We start from the raw sequence: 22,314 nt of genomic DNA on the forward strand, positions 1-22,314 counted from the left end.
GGTCCCACATCTGGCTGCACAGCTGCATGGGTCACCCTGTCCGCATGCTCCTGCTGAGCTCCAGAGCTTTGGTTTTGGACAGGGGTTTTGAAAATCGCGGTGTTTTGACCGAGCCCTGACGGGAGAGGGCTGTGGCAGGTGGAGGGAGGCAGCTCCAGACAGAGCCACGTGTCAGCCCAGGGGCCCATTTCACCTCCAGCAGGTTTGGTTCTGCCAAGGTGGTTCACTTCCAGGTGCTTCACTTCTGCTGCACCACTTCCAAGGTGCTTCACTTCTGCCAAGGTGGTTCAAGGTGGTTCCTGCTTCACTCGGGGCAGACTGGTGCCCAGTGTAGATTTTGGTGTGAGATGCTTGAAAATTTGGAGGTTGGATGCTTCTAATTTTAAAAAGAATTTTTTTTTTTTTAAAGTCGAGCTCACGCTCTCCATTACATGCAGAACATGGTCATCCAGAAAATGAGTCCCAGCGGGAATTTGCCTTGACTCAGGGGTATTCCTAGGAGGGAAGGAAGGCTGAAAGCTAACTATGTGCAGCCACGGAGCTGAACGTGCCAATGCACAAAGCCTTTGGACACACAAGAAAACATATAGTTAAAGATAAGGTAGTCTGCAGTGGTCAAGAGATAGCTGGGCTTGCAGTCCTCCTGCGCCAGACCAAGGCCTTGTAAGGTATGCACAGTGAGCTCATGCACGTCTGGTGATGATAAAGCCCCGTGCCCTGTGTACACGCACACACATGCAGCATTACAGCCCCTCCTGGTCCCGACCCCTGCTCAGAGCTGGCTCACCTGCAATGAAGATGCATGTCTTTGTCCTCCTGGAGAATGAGGCTCTGCAACCCAATAACATCCTTTTGGTCGGTGCAGTGATGGACACATCTCAGTCACATGCCCACAGGCATGCACAGGTCCAAAAGGAACAGGGTGGACTCAAAACACTGGGCTGTTGGTTCTTGCTAGTGTGTGAAATAATAACCTGAATGGGATTAAGAAAGTTTTGGTCCTTCAACACCGGAAATGTGGCTTTTTGTTGCCACGGCAGGTGTTTGTGGAGAGGAGGGTGGGCTGGAGGAGCTGCAGCTCCAGCAAAGCCTGCAGCAGCTCAGGGCTCAGCCCTGCACAGCTTGTACAGCCCGCCTGCCCCCAGCCAAGAGCAGCTTCCCTGGGCAATTATGTTGACGGTCATTGATGGCAAAGTCCTTTGCCCCTGTTCTGGCCCAGTAGCTTTGCAGATTTTCCTCCCTCTGAGGCTTTGCCTCCCCTTGGTCACAGCTGCATGGGTCCTGCCGTGCTGCCCCCTGCACTGTCACTGCTCCAGTGGGACCCCCGCGCCAGGGCCGGGGCCGTGGTGCAGGACCCAGCCTGCTGCCCGCTCCGCTCAGGCCCTGCTGTGGCAGGCAAGGAAAGGTGCTTTATGCTGTTGTACTGAGAAATCTGTATTGATTTAGCTTCCAAATGTGAATTGATTCAGCACTGACATCTCCAAACGTTGAGGACGCACGTGCAGTCAGGATAGGTGCCATTTAGCCCTGACATTTATTGACCCCTGATCTTAAAGAGAGTCATTTTTAACGCAGTTAACTCCCAACCTCATTAATGATTTAACTCCCAGGAAAGCCCTGATAAGACACGGAGGCTGGGAGCATGGGCAGAGGACAAGGAGGGGGTGCATTAAACACCGGCTATGCTGACTAGCCCATTTGCCATCCTGATATAGTTATGGTACTGACTGGTACCACCTTGGCCCCCTTCAAAAGTGTGGCAGTAATACTATAGTGCATAAATAGCCTGTGGATTGGACAATAACTTAATTCCACACCACACAATCCATGGGACGTTTGGGGGCAATAGACTGAAAGATGAGAATAAATTAATTTTTTTTTTTTACACTGGCATAAGTGAGTCAGTAAAAAAATGTTTTGCATTTTAACTGTCAAAATCCACTGCACTATATTGAGCAGGGAGAGAGAGACAGAAAGAGCACAAGCGAGAGCGCATCATGCTTTCTATACCATCCTTGTCTACAGTCAATGCATTATTAATAGGGTATAAGCACGTCACAGACAGCCCTATCAATAGAACATACTGTAGATAAAAAGGCCCATAAACAATGTATTAAATGGTTTGTGTCTATAGCAATATACAAATCAATTGGCTGTGTGTTGAACTATCTATTAAGCATTAATAAGGACCTGAAGATGGGAGCAACCCATAAAGCCAGCGAACAGCGGGCAACTCGCTCGTGCTGGGCCGGGCTGCATTTGCTGAGCTACGTTCAGCTCTGTTCCTCCCGCGTGTGCACAACCACCCGAGCACGATCAATTGAAATGCACAGTCAAACAACAGTTTCTATGTCCAGTTTACGTGTCTGTCTGGAAACCAACCGCTAAAGAGAGGGAGAAGGAAAATAAAAATCAATACATGTATTGAGCAAGGTCTGAAGCCACTGTCCTGTGAGATGGCAACAGGGCTTGTGGCCACCTGCAAATGTTAAATCTGGCTGATACCTGGCAAGGAAGGCAGCTTTAATATCTCAGTAGTAGTAATAGCAGTAATGCCAGTCACCTTGCTGTGCTGTGACCAGCCCAGGGAGTCTCATGACACACTCAAAGTCACCCAGACTGGGCCACCAGCCTCTCCATGAAGTGACTGTGAGGCACTTGTGACACCAGATGTGGTTCCTGTTGGCTGCATTAAATCAAAAGGAGATGACTGCATTAATTATATATGAAAGCCAGGGAAATTGCTCTGACTTCATACGGCAAAGTACTCTCCCAGCTGAAAGCCACAGCTTCTAAAACAAGTATGGCATTGGTAATTGTGGTAATGGGAAAATGAAGCTGTTAGCAACTTTGAACAATTTGGACAAAAAGACACAGAGGCTTAAAAAAAGCTTCCATAGAAAAACTGGAATATAAAGGAAACTACTCACAAGTATAAAAGAAAACTTCTTTCCATGTAAGCAAGGGCATCTGAAGATCAAATGAACATTCAGGCGTGTACACTGGCAAATGCGTGCCCATGTGCTCGCTTGCTTACACACAAACCCAGAAAACACTTTGTGGTCCAGTACTATCTTTTCCTGAGCTTTTGCATCCCACTTCCTCAGTTTTTCAGTTTCTAAGGCACACACCTGGGATGTGAAGTGAGCAGTTCCCAGGCCAGAATTCTCCTTTTTGCTGCTCATTAACTACCACAACACCACGATGGCTCCAAATTTTCCCTCTGCCCTGAATTGGAGCAACAGCTGCCTACATCATTCAAGTCAACAACTGGCCTAAGTTCTCTGGTAAAATGCAGCCAAAGGGCCAGGGTCTTAAATTTTTTTTAAGTACAAGTGAGGCAATACTGTGTCAAAATAGTTATAAAGCTCTTGAGAATCTTTGCTGATCTCTGTCGGGTCTGGGGAGGATCGTTAGTGGTTAAAAACAGCTTTTATGAAATCAGTATTTTTTTGCAGATAAAAAGTTATTCACAATTTTTTTTTTTTTGACAAATTTTACTTATGACAAATGAAGAACTAGTCCAAACAACAACATGGGCACTTCTAGCCACCCCCGCCCCCGCCCCCTGCTCTTAAGACATTACCTGCCAGTTTACCCATTTATAAATCGCTCCCCCCACTCATACAGGTTTTTAAAGAAGCCTAAGAGCCCCATATCTAAGCTCACTGCTGCTCCCCTTTATCATCATCCAGCCCACAGGGATGAACTGACTTATGCTCCAGGTTTGTTGGCATTTTTGATGAAAGAGTTAAAATATGGGGATGGTTCTGGCTGAACTTCAAAGCCCAGCTCTGTCTTTGGGCACTCACCTTGCAGCACAGACATGCTCAAAATAAGCAGGTTCTTTTCAAAATGTTTCCCGAGCCCTGACGCAGCTGTGTTTCCATAAGGCATGAAGGCTCCACACCACAGCAGCTGCTAAACGGGTTTGGAGACATGAGAGGGTGGGCAGGAGCAAGGAAGGGAAAGGGAATCCTTTTTATTGCACACTTTATTAAGGCTCAAACTCTCCACCCAAGCATTTATAGCCTCCTGACCCCCGCAGCACATATGAAAGGCCAATGCCGAAGCACACCATATCGACTCAAACCGTTCCTCAAAGCCTTTGTAGCTCCTGGTGCCTGGGAGCTGCTGAGAGCCCTTTGGGCACAGCCTTGCCCGCCCCAGCCCCAGCCCAGCACTGTGAATGGCACTTGCAAGGCCAGAGCTGCCCAGGGCATGTCCCCCCCACCATGGTGGGACTATGAGCCATGGTCCTGCCTGGCTTAATGTCACGGTCACCAACACTAGGGGAGGCAGACAGGCCAAGTGTGCTTAGGAAAAAAAAAACCAAACAGAAACCTTTTCCTTTGTGTCTTGGAGTGCACAAATTGATTCATGTTGGTGATGCTCAGCTTCTGGAGAACTAATCTTGCCTCTGGCCCAGCAGGTAAAACGTGCAGTTCACATCCTCCCAGCGCAACAAAATGTGAGCTGGCAGGCCACCGAGGCATCTGTCACATCACAGGGCATTGTCATGGCTAAGCATTAGTGTTACTGCAAAGCTTTGTCCATCCCAGGCACCCCCCCATGATGGAGAGGACCTGGGCTGCCCATGCTGAACAGCCTCTGGCACTCCCTTGGCTTCTTCCCCAGCCTCAGCAGAGCCTGCCTCATCCAACCGAGCAGAAATTAAAAAAAAAAAAAAAAAAAAAAAGAGGAAAAGCAGAAACCAACCAAATAAATAAAGGAGCAAACGCAGCACTTGACTCCAGAGGCCTTTGCCGTGGGAAGAAGCTGTCCCAAAGCAGCATGTCACCAGTGGCACAGCAACCCAAACAATCAGCCCCTCTGTGCACTGTGCCAGCTGCGGCCCGGCTGGGGACGAGGGCGGTGGGGAACAATGGCCGTGGGGACAATGGGGATTGTTCAGGGCCGCTCTGCTTCTCGGGAGGGGGCAGCCCCACACAGCCCTGGGAGGGGACCTGCAGTTGTCACCAGCTCTGAGGTGCCAAACAAGTGGCAGATTTGAGGGTGCCCTTAAGAAGGGTGTGTGCCCGCTGGGACATTCAAGGGATGCTGAAAGTGGCAGTGAATATGTTTGTTAAAAGGAAGAGTGTGAACATAAGTGCAGTGAAGAGCGAGCAGCCTCTGCAGAGGAACCACCTCCTAGTGCTGAGCTGGAGTTTATGGGGTGCTGGGGGGTGCATGGATGGTGGGAGTAGGGCCAGGCTGTGCAGGGAGCAGCAGACACCCTGCACGCACCCATGACTGCTCTACCGATGCCGTTACCTGCACATGTACTCACTGCAAAGGCACATGGAGGAGGTTGTTCCTTTTGACCTGAACTCGTCCTAAAGCTGGTGGCTCCTTCACGGAGCCACTGATGCCAGGTTATCTTCCCTGCTTCGTCCCATCAGGCAAATAATTTCAGTTTTGCAAATGGATGTGGGTAGTTTATCTGTTCAACCTGGATGATGGCATCTTTTTGCCCCTCTCCCCACTCACTCTTCATGTTTCATCCACCCCTTGGTGCTCTCCCCACCCAGGACAGCATTGGCCCCTGGCCTGACAAAGCCCGGCTGGTGGCACAGCAAAATCAAAGTATGGGTTGGGAAGACAAATCAGGTCCTGGGGCAGCAGCCACTTGCTTTGGAGCAAGGATCCCTTTTCCCTAAGGGAGCCAGAGGAATGGGGGGGGAGGTGTCTGTGTTTGCGTGTGTGCACACACACTATGGGGCACTGGTCCATCTGCCAGCATTGCTGGGCTGTGACTACAACTGTTTATCTTGAAAGCCAGAGAGTTACATTCTCCAAACTTTCCAGGGAGAAAATACAGACCCTTCCTTTCAGCTGCGCACCAGAGGATGTGTAACCTCGACGAATTCCTTGGTTTTGTTTGGCTTGGGTACGCCGTGCTGGGTAGCATCACTGGCCAGAGGCTCTTCTGGCTTTGATCTGGGAGCTAGGTGCTCTTCTCAACAGGTTAATAGCCATCAAACTCCGCAGCCTTCCTGCCCGGGAGTCTAGACTCTTCCACCTGCTGTGTACATATTAACACAGGCTTACACACAACTCGCTCTGTATACATACCCGTACGCAACAGCCAGCCTCACCAAGGATGCAAAGCAAAGCTCTTCAGGAGCCTTCCAAGGTAAGCAGCAAGAATTAAGCCCCTGGTCTCTGCAGCAGACACAGCTGCAGCGCGGGGCCAGGGGGACAGCCAGCCTGTCCTTGTGCTGCTTGTGTTTTGTTGCCAGCAGAAGTTAGGGCTACCAGAGTTGAAGGTCTCCTTTCCATTGCCATCTGCAGCAAAATGGCCCCGTGCTGTGCGCTTTGCCCCTTCCCCCCGAGCTCTGCCGAGGGAGACTGCTGGGATGGGTATCCCAGGTGCAAAAAATACCACTGTGGGGGAGCTCATTGTATCAGAGTGGAGAAAAACGGGCTGAAGGGCATCCAGCCAGCCACCCTGTATTTTGGCTGGCATGTCCTATTCCTAATACCTAGCACCACACTCATGATGGTCAGGCATCCCATGAGCAGCATTAGCCCTGTCACACCTACGATTGCCTCTAGTCCCGTCAGCAGCGTTAGAGAAAACACAAGCAATTTGTCTGTCAGGTCGGTCAACACCGGCTCTTGCCTGCAGTGAAACCACAGAGCTGCTCCCCATCGCAGCACACACTGCACGGGGCTTTCAAGAGAAATGAATCATCTCCGACAAAACCAAACAAAAACAAAATAAAACACCATGTTTGTAAAATACAGGGAAAGGCATGGCTGTGGGCCAGAGCCTTGAGAAAACAAGACGGCTGCAAAGCACCTGGAGGTGGATGCAGCGCTAGCAGCAACACGCCGACAGGCTGGGACCGGCCGGGCTCTGTGCGGTTGCTGCTGGCCGTGGCAGTCCTGGCGTGTGCCGTGTCCTGCTGAGCATCTGGGGGACCTGTCCTGCGGGGCGACGGAGCCACCGCCCGCTCTGCCGCTCTCGGGAGGGGAGGATCAGTCCTGGTCCATCTGCATCAGTGGCTCTGAAGAGAGGTTTAGGGGTTTTTTCCCCCCCGCAGCAGTGCATACACCGTGTCATGGCAGCACATGAAATGAGCGGCTCAGTGTAACACCGTGGTGCCAGAAGCACCGGTCCGGGCACCAGCCAGGATGCCTGAACACTTCAAGGGGTTTGTTGTGTTTTGTTTTACACAATAGCAAAGCTGAACAAATATTGCCTCACCTCCTCCCACACCAGTGTCTCCCATTTTGGGAGGTGCAAGCTCCGGTCCCTCCGGGGCTCACAGACCTCCTTCAGGTCTGGCTGGTGCACGGGGTGCTGGATGGGTGCTGAGAGCCACGATGGGGCTCGGCAGCTCTGGCCAAGCAAATCAAAGTCTACGTTCATCTGCAGCAAGTCACGGTCATCTCCTTCATCCCCACAACCAAACTCCATGGCCACCAGTCACCTCCAAAGGGCAAAGGGATGGTTAACGGGCAGCAGCAGTGCTGGGGGCTGAGAGAGGTTTTAACACGTGTGGCATCATGGTCCCTCCATGGCCCTCGTGCTCGGTGCTGTGCAAGCCTCAGTGACACAGTGGCCATAGCCCAGATCCCTCAGTGTCGCTGTCCTCTCCCTCTCCGTCAGAAAAAGGGATTTAGCTGAAAAATTAAGACCTCAGGCAACCTGCAATGCTTTGGCACTTGCTCCACAGGCTGCTATGTCAAGGCAAAGTTTTCTGTGAACTCCAGCAGGACTTTGACCAGGTAACAGAGGCCTTCCCAATGTGCAACATCAACGTGTCTCAAGACAAATGAAGAGACATAACCAAAGGGGGGGGGGGGAAGAGCAGTTTGGGAGAAACAATCAGAATTATTTGAGTGGGTGCAAATCAGGCAAATAGGTTTAGCTCAAGAAGAAAAAGGTCTCTGGCTGAACTTCCTCCACATCAAATCCTGCACCTTTGTTTGGTTTCAAAACATTTTCATTTTGAAACTCACATCCTGCTTATTTGCTTTTATGTTAAAGGGTTAAATAACCTGAAAAAAACTAAAAAAACTATTTGCTTTGGGCTGACTAAACTGATTCATTCAACCCACACTGTTCCCTTTTCCCCCTCCAGGTTCGTTGTTTTGCTTTAAAAAGAAAAAGCAATAGTTTTGAGCTGATCTGCTTTTTGGGTTTTTTTCCCCTCTCACCCTCCCGCGCTTTTTGGTTTGGCTATCAGGCTGAGAAATCCGTTACCCACAGGGATCCCGGGCCAGCCTAACCCACATCTGACAGTAAAAGAAACCAGATTCTCCATGTCTTTTTAGCCCCTGGCTTCCTTCTTGGGCTTTCCCACACGCCTCCAGCTCCCACTGGGGCCAGTGGCCGAGCTGGGTGTTGGGGAGGGAGAGGACCCTATGGAAAGAGGCTGCACTTTCCCCTCCTCTCCGTACGTCCAGCTCTTGGGGTCAGCACCGGTTTCCAGATACGGCCCCTCATCTTAGCCACATCCCGGCATGGGGACAACCATCGGCGATGCCCTCTCCGGTCCTGAAACACTACGAACGCCCAAGCGGCGGTGTCAGGAAAAAACACCAAGGAGGCAGTGAAGATGGACTTAATATGAATCTTTAATGCACAGAACAAGCTGCCGGGAGCCTTGCGAATGAAGGCTGCACACGGAGCTGGTCCATCGACTCGGAGTGGTACAAAAGCCCAGCTTGCCTGCAGCATCCCGGCACCTGCCTGGCATCCCCCTCCAGGACCTTCGCTGGCAGCGCGGTGTTGCCAGCCACCCACGCCACCTCCTCCTGGCGTCCTCGGCCGCCACGGCACAGGGGCCCCTCGCCCCACAGCTCCTGCCCGGCGGCAGGGCAGGCAGGGAGGGGGTCACCCTGTGCCCAGCAGCTCCCCTCTGCCTGGCCCTGGCCTCGAGCGGGTATCTCCTCCTCCCAGGGCTTTGGAGCGTGTAGTCCAGGAAATTCAGTAAGAAAAGATTAAAAAGGAGAGGCTTTTATACTGAGTCAAATTAGGTAATTTCTTTTTTTTTTCCTCTTGAAAAATTAAAAAAAAAAAGGAAAAGAAATTAAAGTCCAACTTGCTGATTTCTTGTTTCTCTGCTGTCTGCGTGAGAAAGTCCTGTTTGGCCTCGCTGTCCCCTTCCGCCCCCTCCGAACACCACCCGACCCCGAACCCCACCAGCCACTCAGCGCATCACGAGTCCTCGACTCCTCGGAGTCCCTTTGCCTCCCACAGCTCCAGGCCTGCACCTTCCCTCACCGCCCCTTGGACTCCCCGTACGTGTTACGCAGCATGGAGACCATCTTCTCCTCGCACGTTACTTTGGTGTCCTTTAGGATGCTGTACCAGACCATGCCGGGCGGCCGGACTTCTTCGCTGCGGCAGAACAAGTAGGGCATGGTCTCAGTGCGGCTCTGGATGTAGGCACTGCGTAGCAGGGTCGAGCAGTGACTGCTGACCTTCTCCAGCCTCCTCAGGATCAGGTGTGCCTTCCTGGAGGGGACAAACAGAGATAGAGACAGAGCAGGGTGGGCAATGCAAAGAGGAGACCAGAAGCCAGGACTCCTGTGTTCCACCACCAGCTCTGTCTTGCAACAAGAACGGACAAGACCTGTTGCCTAAGACAGCGTCCTTCCTGTTTAAGGTGGAGAGAAGCTCTGTTTTGCCCAAAACTTCTGGGTATATCTACTATTTCACAGCACTGGGTCAACGGGGCTGGACGGACCTCAGGTCTGACCTACTAGAGCAGCTTGGGTGCCCTGGGGACACTGTCTGCCCCTGGCTAGATGGTCACCACCACCACTATGTGCTCCTGGCAGGCTCCAGTGCATGTGCGGGCCCCCGTGCACCCTGGTGAGACCCCCAGCACCTTACTGCTCCCGACTGCTGAGCCCAGCCCTCCCTTTCCTGTTTTCCCAAGTCTCCAGGAGGCAAATGGCCCAAAAGGACTGACACTAGAAAAGCGAGGAATAAAAGCACAACACATTAAGACAAAACAAAATAAACCCGTAAGAAACCAAGAATCCCCTCATGGGAGTCTGTAAAGTGCTAAATCAAACAAAGGGAGGGGAAGAGGGTTTACTTCAGTGGTCTGAAAGTCTCAAGATCACAGATTATTTCCTCTCCCTCTGGTGCCACAGGAAAGCTCTGGATTCAGGGGTAGGGGATTTCGCAGTTCCTGCAGGAATGTAAATTCCCGATAATGATATGTCGGGGGCAGCACTGTCAGTCAGCGAGGCATAAACATGGGGATTATTTGATTATGAAAGCTGAGTGGTGTTTCAGCCCGGGCTGTGAGCTCCCAGCTGGGGGGGAGTGCTGGGAGCCCGATGCGGCCACATACCCACAGGCACCGGGGAACAGGACGCCGGGGAAGGGCTGGCCAGAGTCACCCCAGTGCCAGAGCAGAGGGCAGAGACAGCGGTAGGAGGCAAGAGGGCATCCCGGCATCTCCAGCCGGATACAGACCTCTCCCTCCGGAGCAGGAAAACTGGATGAAAGGCTGTAAGAAACCACTGCTCCTCCAGGGCTGCACATGGAAAACTTCCCCGCTCCTCCCCGGGGGTGACAGGCTCAGGGTTGGCTTTCCAGGAGAAGGAAGAGCAAAGGGAGCTGGCCCTTCTTGGACAACACTACATGGTATCCATGTATCGATTTAATCTATAAAGACAAGCCTGACTAGGCAATTTGAGCCTCGTTAGTTATACATACACATATATAATAATGATGTCATGGGCTGAGCTGTGCCCAGCTCTGACAGAATACTCTGACAGAATACTTCTACTCATGCTACTCTCCATGGCAGCCACCTGACCTGCTACAGCTTCTGGTGCTCCCACGGCACGTCAAGACCTGACAGACGGCCAAGAACAGGTCCTTCGCTGCTGGACGCCTGCCGCTAAGAAGTTATGAAATTCTACGATGGCATTAGATGCTGTCAGTAAAGACTGACTGATTAAAGCTAAGCTCAGCAGCAAATCAAAGCCTGTAGTGACTGTCACTACAGTTAACAAACTTCAGCAAAACGCAGTCACTGGTGCTGGAAGGGACCAAAAGGCATCATCTCTGCCATTTCCTTGCTGGGATCAACCTGCCCCGAGGCGTATTTATCTAACCCGTTCTTAGAGCCAAGAGTTGGCAACCCTTCCAGTGCTCACCCATCCTAACGCTGAGAAATTGTTTCTTAACATCTGTGCTGATGCTCCCTTTTTTTTCAGGGAAGGCTGAGCAAGCACAGGACCCATGGATCATAGGATGGACTTTTATGTGAGCTGACAGCACTCGGGAGGAGAGCATTTAGCCAGAATACACTCCTCCTCAAAAAGGATAACTATCATCTCTCTAAGGCAATAGCTCCATGGTCACCCTTATTTACCATAATCATCTCTACTGCCAAAAGGGGGTATTGCCCCTTCCCCAGCTTGTCCTTGCCCATTTGCTTGTGCTGGCGCAGGTGGCCAAGGGGCCAACATGGAGAAGTTGTCCAGGTAAAGGCAAACGAAGCAACCGATGGAATTTCCCTTAGATTGCTTCCCACTCCAGCTCACCACAAGGCCTTTCCCAGCCATAGAAAGAGAGAATTGACAATGAGTGGCCATGACCAGCCCTCGAGGCAAACCCCAGCGGTGGGTAACCACAACTTGGCCTTAACCTAGACAAGGGGTGGACTCCCCAGCACGCACCTACACATGGCTGCTGGCCAAGTCTTATCTACCTCTCCCCCCTTCTCACCACTTCACCTTTCTCCTCCCCTCCATACCTTTCTTCACCCTCCTCTCACTTCTCCCCTGCACAACCTGCTCACTCCTTTGCCTCAATTTCCCTTGACCTTCTCTACCTTCCCATTTTCATCACTTTTTCCACCATACTTCCATGATCTTCTGGATTTTGCTAAAAATCACCATGTGGTCCTTGCTTCCTGATACATACTCAGGTCTCTTATTCAGGCAAACATTCCTATGTGTGAGGAGCAGCTCGAGGTGGCAAGAAGTCCAGGAGTCAACCCATCCAGATTTGCTGATGTCTCATGTGGTGTGCTCCTCACGGAGGTGGTCTCCACACACCTGCTGCATCTACAGTTGTGCTTGGTGCAGTCAGCCCCAGGAAAGTATCGATGTTTAAGGGTGGGATGCAGCACACGATGGTTTGGCTCTATAAGGATGCTGAAAACACACTGCACCATGGTCAAGGAGGAGACAGGGTGATGGGGAGGGAGGGAATCAGGCCCCTCATTTTTGGTGTCCAGTGCCAAAGCCCCAGTTTTGATGGGTTTCACCGCTTTGAGTCATTTATTTTAGTGGGGTAATTAAGTCATGTGTAAATGTTAGATTTAGCTTTTGGCTGTCAGCTATTCCCTCTTAAAAAAAATAAGGAGAAAGAGAGACAGAGCGGGTGAGGGGAGGGGTGAGAAAGAGAGAGAGGCTTTCTGGTGAAGGTTGGGTAATAAATTACAGGAGCAGTTCTTGGGCTGCCAATTTAACACCATAAATCAAGCCCTGGGTATTACCCAAGTGCTCCCTGCGGAGGGCTGTCGGGTCAGAACGACCACCTTTTCAAATACTGGAAATGAAATCTTCCTAAATGCTGACCAACCTCATCCCTGCCAGAAACGGTAATTTATTGCCTTATTAAGGGGCAGGAATCGGGAGAGGACGGCAGGGGAGTGAGCGGGGGGCTGCCTGTGGCCAGACCCCGAGCTCTCAGCCCCCAAAGGGATGAAGCAACCCCCTTCCCCCTCACCGTAGCCCAGACGGGGGGTGCCCCCACATTGGCGTGAGCCAGCGCTGCCCTCCCACCTGCCACGTGCCCACCGCAGGGGCAGTTGTTTTAAGTTGGCGCCAGCCAGGGACTGATTCTGGTCTCCACTTATGTGACAGATTTTGGAGGTCACAGCCTCAGTCATAAATGAGGAAGAGGGGGATTTAAAAATAGTGATGGTTCTATGCGGCTGCTTCCCTCTGTGGTACCTTGTTAGGTACCTTGTTAGGTACCACAGAGGGAGAGGAAAGGGGAGAGGGATGGGTACTTGCTGCCAGGGCACTTTCCAAGGGCTCGTGTATGAACCAGTGGCCCCAGTGCAAGGGAGTGCGGTGCAGTGATTGCACAGGGGACAGGGCACTGAGGTCCCTGGTTGCCAGACCCAAGGACATGCCCAAGAGCAGGAAACACGTTACCTCCTGCTCTTCCCAGCCCTGAGCGTGTTTCTGCAGGGTCGTTTGTCCCCCAGCTGCACAAGGAACAGAGATCACTGACCTTGATGGCTGGTGCGGGATGAAAACATATCCAGAGCCAGCAAAACACTGCCCTATCTCACCTAGGAGGAAGGTGCTAAAGGAGAACGAACCAGCATGAAGAAGCAAAGAAAAAATGATACCTGGGCTGGAGGGAAGGATGAGCTTCCCCGGACTGCTGCAGGGAGAGGGTGGCTGCTTGGCTGCTGTGTTCCCATATGGGGCGATTTTGTCATAAATTCAGATTTTTCCACTCTACTGAGAACTGACCTGGGTCTGTCAGACCCTTGTCTGAGAGGACAATGAGTCCGGGACTCGATGGCCTCTTATCACAGCCTCCCATCAGTACATTGCATTCCCCCTCGGTACCAGAAGGCAGCTGCTCTGGAGATGCACTTCATCTCCTGTGGCTGTCCCGGCTGCCTGCCTGGGCGACTTGCTCGAGCAAAGGAAAGACTGTGAGCCCTGGGCTGGTGCCACATCCTGACCCTGTTGTTGCTGGTAGCCACAATTAGGAGCACGGAAGGAAGATTCTAACTTAATTATTCGTCCCGCCTCCTCCTAAAAGCCAGGCCCTGTTTGCAGTGCTCAAAAGAATTGTCCTGAAATTACAGTAAGAAAAAATAATAGAGAAATCGCCCTGTCGCTGTGTCAGGAAGCACGCTGGCTGCACAGACCCAAAGGTCTGAATGCACAGTAGCATTAAACCTTCACCACTTCAGACAGATTCTTCTGTTTTGTTGGAACAAATTAACTCTGTGAGATTCGCTTGGTGTCTGTAAGAGGAATGGGGGGAGCAGGAAAGGGGTTGTTGCTAAAGGAGACTAGCAGGATGAGGCAAGCCAGGTGCCAAGATGCTGCTGACCACAGAAAGTCCTGGTTTAGGGCCACCTATGAGCTAAGTTTTTAACGTCTCCTTAATGTAAACCGTCTGGTTGGGACATCTGGCTGTCAGTGTGTCTTCTCGCAAGCAGCTGTTTGCAGTAACCTGTGGCTTTCATGGAAACTGGGCTCACGAGGACTCCAGTGTGATGTATTTATTACACGGAGGCAATCAACTTCCCTCTTGTCGCTCAGTTTTATGAGAGAACATTTACTGTGAAGCTGAGGCTCATCTGATAAACATTTCAAGGTACAAAAATGAATGTCCCCCTGGGAAGGAGAACAGTCCGTCAATTAAAATCGTGTTACGAGATGGCCTCCCTTGGCAAAGCCTCACTCGCCTCCTGCTACGTCAGTGCCTCTGTTTCTGTCCAAGCTCACTGAGAAGCAAGGCTGGAAGGCAGAGCTTCGCTCTTGTCAAGAGCCTGGCACTGGCTGCCACGGCATTTATAGATGCTTCTCCTTGGCTGTAAGTCACATATTTCTCAAGTACAGAACAGGGGCATACGAGCACTGCTAGGAGCTCATCTGGCTTGGCGAGGAAGACAGACAGCAGCTGAATTGACCACTGGCTCCAGATGTAGCTTGGTATAGAGTTGGGCAATACAGGCAATTTAAATGTCACCTTGCAAATCTCATGCCTTGATGTAAGTATCAGGCTAGATAGCATCCTTCAATAAGTGTGTTGGAGCTCAAGTAACAGAGGAAATAAGGATGTGTAAGATGAGGCTGACGGTTCCAAGGGATTTATAGAGAGAGGAGCAATTGAAAAGGACAAACAAGTCTGCAGTGTCATCAAAGAAGGAGGAAGGCAGTGGGAAGGATGAGAGTGGCTCCATGCTGGAGGCTAATGAACTACTGAAGAAACTACAACCAAGGTCATCTCTGGAGGAGGGCAAGCCCCAGGCCAGCTTGGATTTATGTCCAAGCTGTTGTGAGGGAGCTGTCATCCTGGTATTATGGACAGATCCTCAGCCATGTCCAACATGCAGATAGGAGCAGGGGAGGAGAGAAGGAAAATATTTTCCAATTATTCATGGACTGCAAGACCCTGTTCCTCCACCTTCCTCTGCTTCAGCTTCTCAGAGAACAACATGTTAGATGAGGATGCTAGATGAACCATGTCTCTAAAAGCTTCAAAGCAGGTCAAGGCTATTTGAATCCTACAAGAGATCTCAAGATGTCCAGAGGGACACAGCTACTTCTGAGCATTTCTTGCTGAGTGTTTCCCAAGGGGCTGGGTGGCAGCCTGGCCTTTGCCAGGACGCTGCCAGGACACTGCCAGCCCCCTGGATGCAGTGTTGTCCATAGGCCTTTGCCGGGACGCTGCCAGGACACTGCCAGCCCCCTGGATGCAGTGTTGTCCATAGGCCTGTTATTCCTGAGCTGTGATCTCTTAGAGTCTTACCACCCCTTTCACTGTACACTGGGGGTTTGCAGATGAAGTCCCTCTTTATACTCCCAGGAACAAATCTCTCCCAGCCCTCCTCAGAGCATCAAATATACACTAAAGAGAAAATATTTCTAGCATAAAGCTGTATATAGCATAAAGCTGTATATTTCTAGCATAAAGCTGTAGCTGTATATAACAGATGAGGTGCTGTGTGCTCGCTGATGTTCTTCACTGTGTCCCAGGCCTAATTTACACCTTTTGCCCCTCACCCCCCCAGCTCTCCAACACACTCAGCTCATTTGCAGTATCACCTGCCTGGTTCAGGCTGGTTGCTAGACGTCCCACAAGCATTCATCCAAAGACCACCCAGCTGCTAGATGTCCCATAAACATTTATCTAAAGACTGACTGGGACCTGGCAGTCCCAGGGGATGGCAGGACAGCTTGGTGAACACCAGAAGGGAACTTCCTCAGCTACGAGGAGAAGGCAATGAGGTTCACTTCCACAGTGGCCAAGCAGAGGGGTGCTCCAGGCAGTGGGGCAGGGGAAGGGACAGGTACCTGGGCCCCAGCTCGTCCTCACTGCGCCAGACAAAGTCTCCAAACTTCTCGTAGTGGGAGTTGTAGTGGTGCTGGACTCGGAAGAGCATGGAAGCGGAGACCTCCATCAGCGTGTTATAGGCTGTCTGCTGCTCCTTCCCACTGGTGTAGCCATTGTAGAGGTTGTAGATTTTGTCAGCTATCTCTGGAAAGGATCAGGGGGACAGGATTAATGAACAGCCAGAAGGTGCTAACACAGGAGGAGAAGGAGCGAAGCCCTTGGCAGGGCTGGCAGGAGGGGCAGGCATCTGGGATGGCCAATGGCATCCTGGCCTGTATCAAAAATAGTGTGGCCAGCAGGACTAGGGAAGTGATTGTGCCCCTGTACTCGGCACTGGTGAGGCCACACCTCGAATACTGTGTTCAGTTTTGGGCCCCCCACTACAAGAGGGATATTGAGGTACTGGAGCGCGTACAGAGAAGGGCAACGAAGCTGGTGAAGGGTCTGGAGCAGAAGTCTTATGAGGAGCGGCTGAGGGAGCTGGGACTGTTTAGCCTGGAGAAAAGGAGGCTGAGGGGAGACCTCATCGCTCTCTACAACTACCTGAAAGGAGGTTGTAGAGAGGTGGGGTCGGTCTCTTCTCCCAGGTAACAAGTGATAGGACAAGAGGAAATGGCCTCAAGTTGCGCCAGGGGAGGTTTAGACTGGATATTAGGAAATTTTTCTTCACCGAGAGGGTTATCGAGCACTGGAACAGGCTGCCCAGGGAAGTGGTTGAGTCGCCATCCCTGGAGGTATTTAAAGGACGTTTGGATGAGGTACTTAGAGACATGGTGTAGTGGTGGTTTTTGGCAGTGTTAGGTTTATGGTTGGACTCGATGATCTTAAAGGTCTTTTCCAACCTATATGATTCTGTGATTCTGTGATTCTGTGGGATGGCTGCCAGTCCCTTGGGGCTGCCTGCAGCAGGGTTTAGTGACTTGGGGAGCATTTAGCAACTCCTCAGACTAATCCTGCAGCAAGTGCCCTGCATGAGCGGAGCAGCCTCAAAGACTCCAGCAATACTCCATGAAGGAACAGGAATTCCTTCCTTTTCTTTAGTCTCCCATTTGCTCATTTTTCCTGGGAATGTTTGACATGAAACAAAGCATTAATGAAAACTTTCTTTGGTGTGCTTTTCAAAATAGAAAGCAAGCAAGAAAGAAAACAGGTAACCCACCTTTCATTTAGAGGAATCTTTTTAAATTTGAAAGCAGCACAGAGCTCTGGGTGTGAGAACAAATGGGATTGGTTTCAAAACTGGAAAATGCAAATGTGCAGAAGTGGCTGGGCTTTTATCGGTGTTTCTGTTTCAGAACCGAACCAGCTGCCACCAGCATCCTTTTAAACACCCGGAGCTGACAGTGTCCCGCACTGCTTGCTGCACCGGCACAGCGAGGGCTGCCTCTCTTGCTTTTGCAAGAAGAGATCGTTCTTTTTCCAGGGGACGTGTGTCAAACGCACGTTATCGGCTCCCATGGCCATGCATGGGGAAGGATGCCGTGGCGCTACGTGGCACAGGACCACGGGAGCCACCAGCTACCCAGCCGAGGGGACTTTGTTACTGGACACTCTTGCAATTTGTCACTCCTCCCCAGATTAACATCCCTGTGCCTGAGAGTGAATTTACAGAAGCCTTCACACTGGAAGAGGAGGGATTGGAGGGGCTTGCAGGAGTACCATGAATTCGGGAAAGGCAAAATTAGCAGGAAATGTCTTCTGTTGCAGAAAACGAGGCACCTGAACACTGACCTTCTGCCTTGGTGTCATCTACCAGTGGGCAGGCTGTCCTCAGGGTGACCGTGCTCAGCTCTGAGTGTCTCCCTCGTGTATCCACTGCGTAGAGGGTAAACCTGGAAGGCAGGAAGGAAAAGGAAAATAATGTCTTCAACCCTCAGTCCCACACCACTGGGTTGTTATGGGAACCGGCCTACACAAGAGAAACGAAAAATGTCGTCCAGGCTCCTATCAGTCAGTTTTGGCACCTCAAGGAGATGTGAGACGATCTCGGGCTTAGACCAGGAGAGTACTTGGGGAAAGGAGCCAGGGCCAGAGGGACAGGCCACAGCGTCCCCACGCAGCATCTGCGGAGCTGTCTTTCTTCTCCCCCCGCCGTCACTGGGAGCCCTGCGGGGCTGCACCCTGCAGCCGCATGACTGCAAAAGGATGTAAACATCTCTGGGGTTGCTTTGCCATGTGCCGATGCAAATATTATAAAGCTGTGGTGTTTGCAAGCCGGGCTCCTCTCCGGCCCTCCCGAGAGTGGAGCAGTAATTCCTGCCGTAAGCGGGCTCTGTGCTGACAAGTGACAACCCATGCACATCCTGTGAATGGCCCTTGAGGTTGTTCTCTCCCTCATTTCCTCACCAGGGTGGGGTTGGTAACAGGGTGGGAATGAGAATTTCACACTTGAAGCTAATGGAGAGCATCTGACAGTAAAATATGGCTTTTGTGCTGGATGAAGCATCAAATAAACAGGCTGTGGCTGCATGGGACGTCCTGGGATGCTGAACTCAGAGTACTGGTCAGAATAGCAAAGCTCCAAAATGAGAATGCTTCTTCGCAGCAGGGGCGACAATCTTCTGTCCACTCTCCCAAAAGGCATGGGTTCCTATTTATTCACCCCGAGCCAGGCACGGAAACTCGAGCTGGCTCTGACAAAGTGCAGGAGCTGGCTGGAACCCCTCAGAGATCTGAGAAGCCTTGTGGCGGGGTACCCAGCTCCCGAGAAATAACACAGCCCTGCTCCTTATCCTAAGGTAAAACCGAGCAGCTCTTGCAAGTGAGTGCAAAGAGTACCATAAAAGCAGCTGAAGCTTAAATGGGATTGAGACCCTGAGGTATGTTTACTTAAGGAATGGTCCTAACTCCTTAGCACCCTTCATGGGGACAGAAGCAATGCCTCCCTTTCCTCACCCCCCACACAAGCACCGCCAGTCCCCCTCTCCTCCCTGCTGGCCCTCTGCACCCCACACGCGGCTGATAAGAGCTGACATTTGCACAGTAGCAATTCCCAGCACAGGACATATTCTCTCCGAGCAATTAGCATTAGTTCTTTAACAATACTTGCTGTCTGAAAGGATGCCAGCAGACTGCCAAGGAACCCACTTGTGTGTAGGGACAACTCCGATTTTCACAAAGCTGGGGCATGCAGGGGACGCACACGCTGAGCTCACCCAAGGAGATGCTATTTAATTCTTTGGCATGACATCATTTTCCTTAATTTACAAGGAACGTTGCTCAGAGTGGGAGCATCTCAGGAAGGACGTCCGCACTGTGCAACTTCACAAGTACCACACACAGGCTGTTCTCCCGCTATAATTAAGGGACAGCAACAGAGCAATAGGGTAATATCGAATTCAGGGCAGGAGTCTAACTTCAGGGCTTTGTATCCCATCCCAGAGGTGCCACTGTCCCTCCTCCTCCCTTCAATAACGAGGGGTTCAAAGCGAGTAAGGACTCTCCAGCCGTGAACAGGTAAGGTACGCGTCTCTGCAGCTTGGCAGCATGAACCCCCCTCTTTCCAGGTCCAGAAAGTAACAGCAATAGGGGCACCCGGTGTTGGGTGGGGGGACCTCAGCCCCAGCAAGACAAGGAACTCTGCAGCGGGAGAGCTGGACAGAGACCCCAGGAGTCCTGTTGCCCAGCCAGGTGCTCAGAAGTGGGCAACGCTCTTCTTGCTCATCAGCATAAGCACAACAAGCAGTAAGAGGGCTTAACAAGCAGGTTACTGCTGCGAGCTGATCTCCGTCCCCATCCTGGGGTCACTTGCTTAGCCACAGCGGCTGTGTTGTTGTGTTTTCTTTTTTAAACGGGTGAGCACAGCTAATGTGTAACCTCTGCTCTGCCTGCAGCGGCTCAGTCAGTAAGGCTCCATTAGCTCTGAGGCAATCAGTGCCAGAGCACTTTCCTTGAAAAACGGCAGACTTTTATCAAAACACAATTGTAATATTAGGCAATTAGTGCCCACATCACCTATTCCATTGCCAGTGGGGTCAGGAGGAAGCATCTCTGCTTGGCAGGGTGTTAAAGCACATCCAGCCCTTTGGGCAATGTTAAAGACCTGCGTTAGCCCTTTGCACTTTTCCCCTCTGCCCAGCACACACAGAAACAAAGTCACTCAGCTGCCAAGAGCAAGAGCATCTGTACTGGTCAGGCCTAGGTTAAAAAATATATATCAAGAAACAAGCCCTTCATTTCATCATTTTTTCAGATGATATAAGAAAAAAATCCCAAAATGTAAATGGAAAAAAATCAGAATCAAAGTGATTTTGATCTGGTCAAAAATTCTTTTTTGAGAAAAAAAAAAATTGCTTTACCTCACCTGAAACCAGTCCTCCTTCAAGAACCTTAGAGGATAGTTTTTCATTTCCATTCACTTGAATGAGGTGTTTTAGGATCAGCACCAATTAACTCAGCTCTGGTGGAAGCTGGCAGCCCCAGCGGTATGCAGCCCTCTGCACCTCTCTAGCTCCTTCCAGCGAGTGATCTCAGAAGGTTTTAGCATTAATTACGGTCCAAAAGATCACCCTGAAGCACAGCAGTATTAATAGTTCTGTTTTATCGATGGTAAACAGAGACATATGGGGTGAAGCATCGTGCCCCGGAGAGGCTCAGTGACATGAACAGTTTGGAAACTCAGGAGATGATGGTTTCCAATCTTGTTCTCAAACCACTTGACCACCCAGCCTCTCTGCGGCAAAACACTTTTATGGTCAGTTAATGGCACTGCGCAGAGTGCCGGGGTTTATTTTTTTCTTTTATTCCTGGAAACAGACAATTAAGAGAAGAGAGTGCAAAGATCTGTGGCTCGGTGTAAACCCAGCATTAACAGGCGGATCTTGCTTGCTGCATCTAAGAGAAACCTCCAGCAGATGCAGGCGAGGAGCCGCTGGCAGGGATGGGACCAGCCTGGGACCCAACAGGGCACAAAGAGGGCAGCCAGTGGGAGGAGAGGGACCACCACTGCGTGGGAGGGATGGGGAAGCCTGCATGGCAAATAACGGGAAAACCGAAGTGAGCACGACTGAGGGAGGGAGCTAGGCAGAGTACGTGGCGGGCTGGAGTCCAGCTCTGCAACACTACGTGGAGATCCTCCTGCCATACTTACATCACGTAGATGTAACTGGCATTTTGGGCCAAGGACCAAAACAGGCAGCATCCCCACCAACGACGGTTATGCCAACCCTGATAATTTGTAAAAAAAATGAGGCCAAAGAGTGGTTCTGAGTGTTTTGCCCAAGGCAGAGGATCTCTGGGGTCAAGTCAAAGCCAGAAACAAAAAGGTCTCAGACCCACACTCAGTGCATGAAACCATGTCAGACAACCTGGAATGCCATATGGTAGCTACGATCTGGCAGAACCTCCTTCATAACCCGGAGGTGTTTTGTTTAGCGATAAACTTTCCCTACGATGTTTTCTCATGTTCTCCCTGTGCTTTCCAAAGGAGCTTGGGGCTACCTGCTACTATCTCACAGCTGATCCTCTTTTTCACCCGTGCCTTCAGTAAGATCATACATGAACACTTGCTTTTCTAGAAATACTAAGATATATTTTGCCCAAAGAGGTTCCAAAGAGCATTTCACCACTGGAAGCACGTATGCTCTTGGCAGAGATCAGCCCCTCCATGCCTGGAAACACTGCCACCTCTGCAGCAAAACACAGCATCTGAAGTCTTATAAAGTAACACCACTTAAATGTTTACTACTAAACTCAAACCTATTGGGATCCGAAGGAACTTTTAGAGAGAGATAGAAAGCAATTAACATGTGGCCTCATGAAATGTCAACAACACCTTCCTCGTAGATACCCCACCCAATGTTGGCTGAAGCCTGGATTTTATCACTAGGCTCAGGATGCTTCTTGGGGGAGGAAGAGAAAGCGGAGGGGGGTGTTAAAGCTTCAGTTCCTGGAATCCAATGATTGTGGAAGATTGTCAATTGCTATTAAAAAAAAATATACAAAAATAAGTTTCTATCCTTTCTCAATGCAGAGTAAAAAAGAACCCAAAATACAAAATTCTAAAGGCATGAAACTGTAAGGCTGAGAATGAAACCCCAGAATATGTTATTTATTTACAGACAACAACGTCGGCTGATGCTTTTTTAACTCCCTCTCATGATGCTCATGATGTTTGAGTGCTTTACTCATGATCCTTATTTGCGGGAAGGGAGATAAGGACTTCTGCGTCTGACCTTCCTTAGCTCGGCAGCTGATTTCTTTATATCCTACAGTGATACCATAGGCATTTC

At 50.8% G+C, this 22,314-nt stretch overlaps 1 protein-coding gene across 2 annotated transcripts in view; it reads right to left on the minus strand.

Annotated features, from left to right (window-relative positions):
- Window positions 1-8,578: 8,578 nt before the first annotated feature.
- ASTN2 (astrotactin 2) overlaps window positions 8,579-22,314 on the minus strand; it is a 366,252-nt gene continuing 352,516 nt past the window's right edge. For both annotated transcript variants that reach the window (XM_075519966.1, XM_075519967.1), the window contains 3 exons: window positions 17,816-17,916; window positions 16,045-16,228; window positions 8,579-9,472 (listed from right to left, as the gene is read on the minus strand). In XM_075519966.1, coding sequence (XP_075376081.1) covers window positions 9,235-9,472; window positions 16,045-16,228; window positions 17,816-17,916 — 523 coding nt within the window. In that variant the 3' untranslated portion in view covers window positions 8,579-9,234. The remainder of the gene's footprint in view (window positions 9,473-16,044; window positions 16,229-17,815; window positions 17,917-22,314) is intronic.

Source organism: Mycteria americana, chromosome 17 (genome assembly GCF_035582795.1).
Source record: "Mycteria americana isolate JAX WOST 10 ecotype Jacksonville Zoo and Gardens chromosome 17, USCA_MyAme_1.0, whole genome shotgun sequence".
Taxonomy (NCBI): Eukaryota; Metazoa; Chordata; class Aves; order Ciconiiformes; family Ciconiidae; genus Mycteria; species Mycteria americana.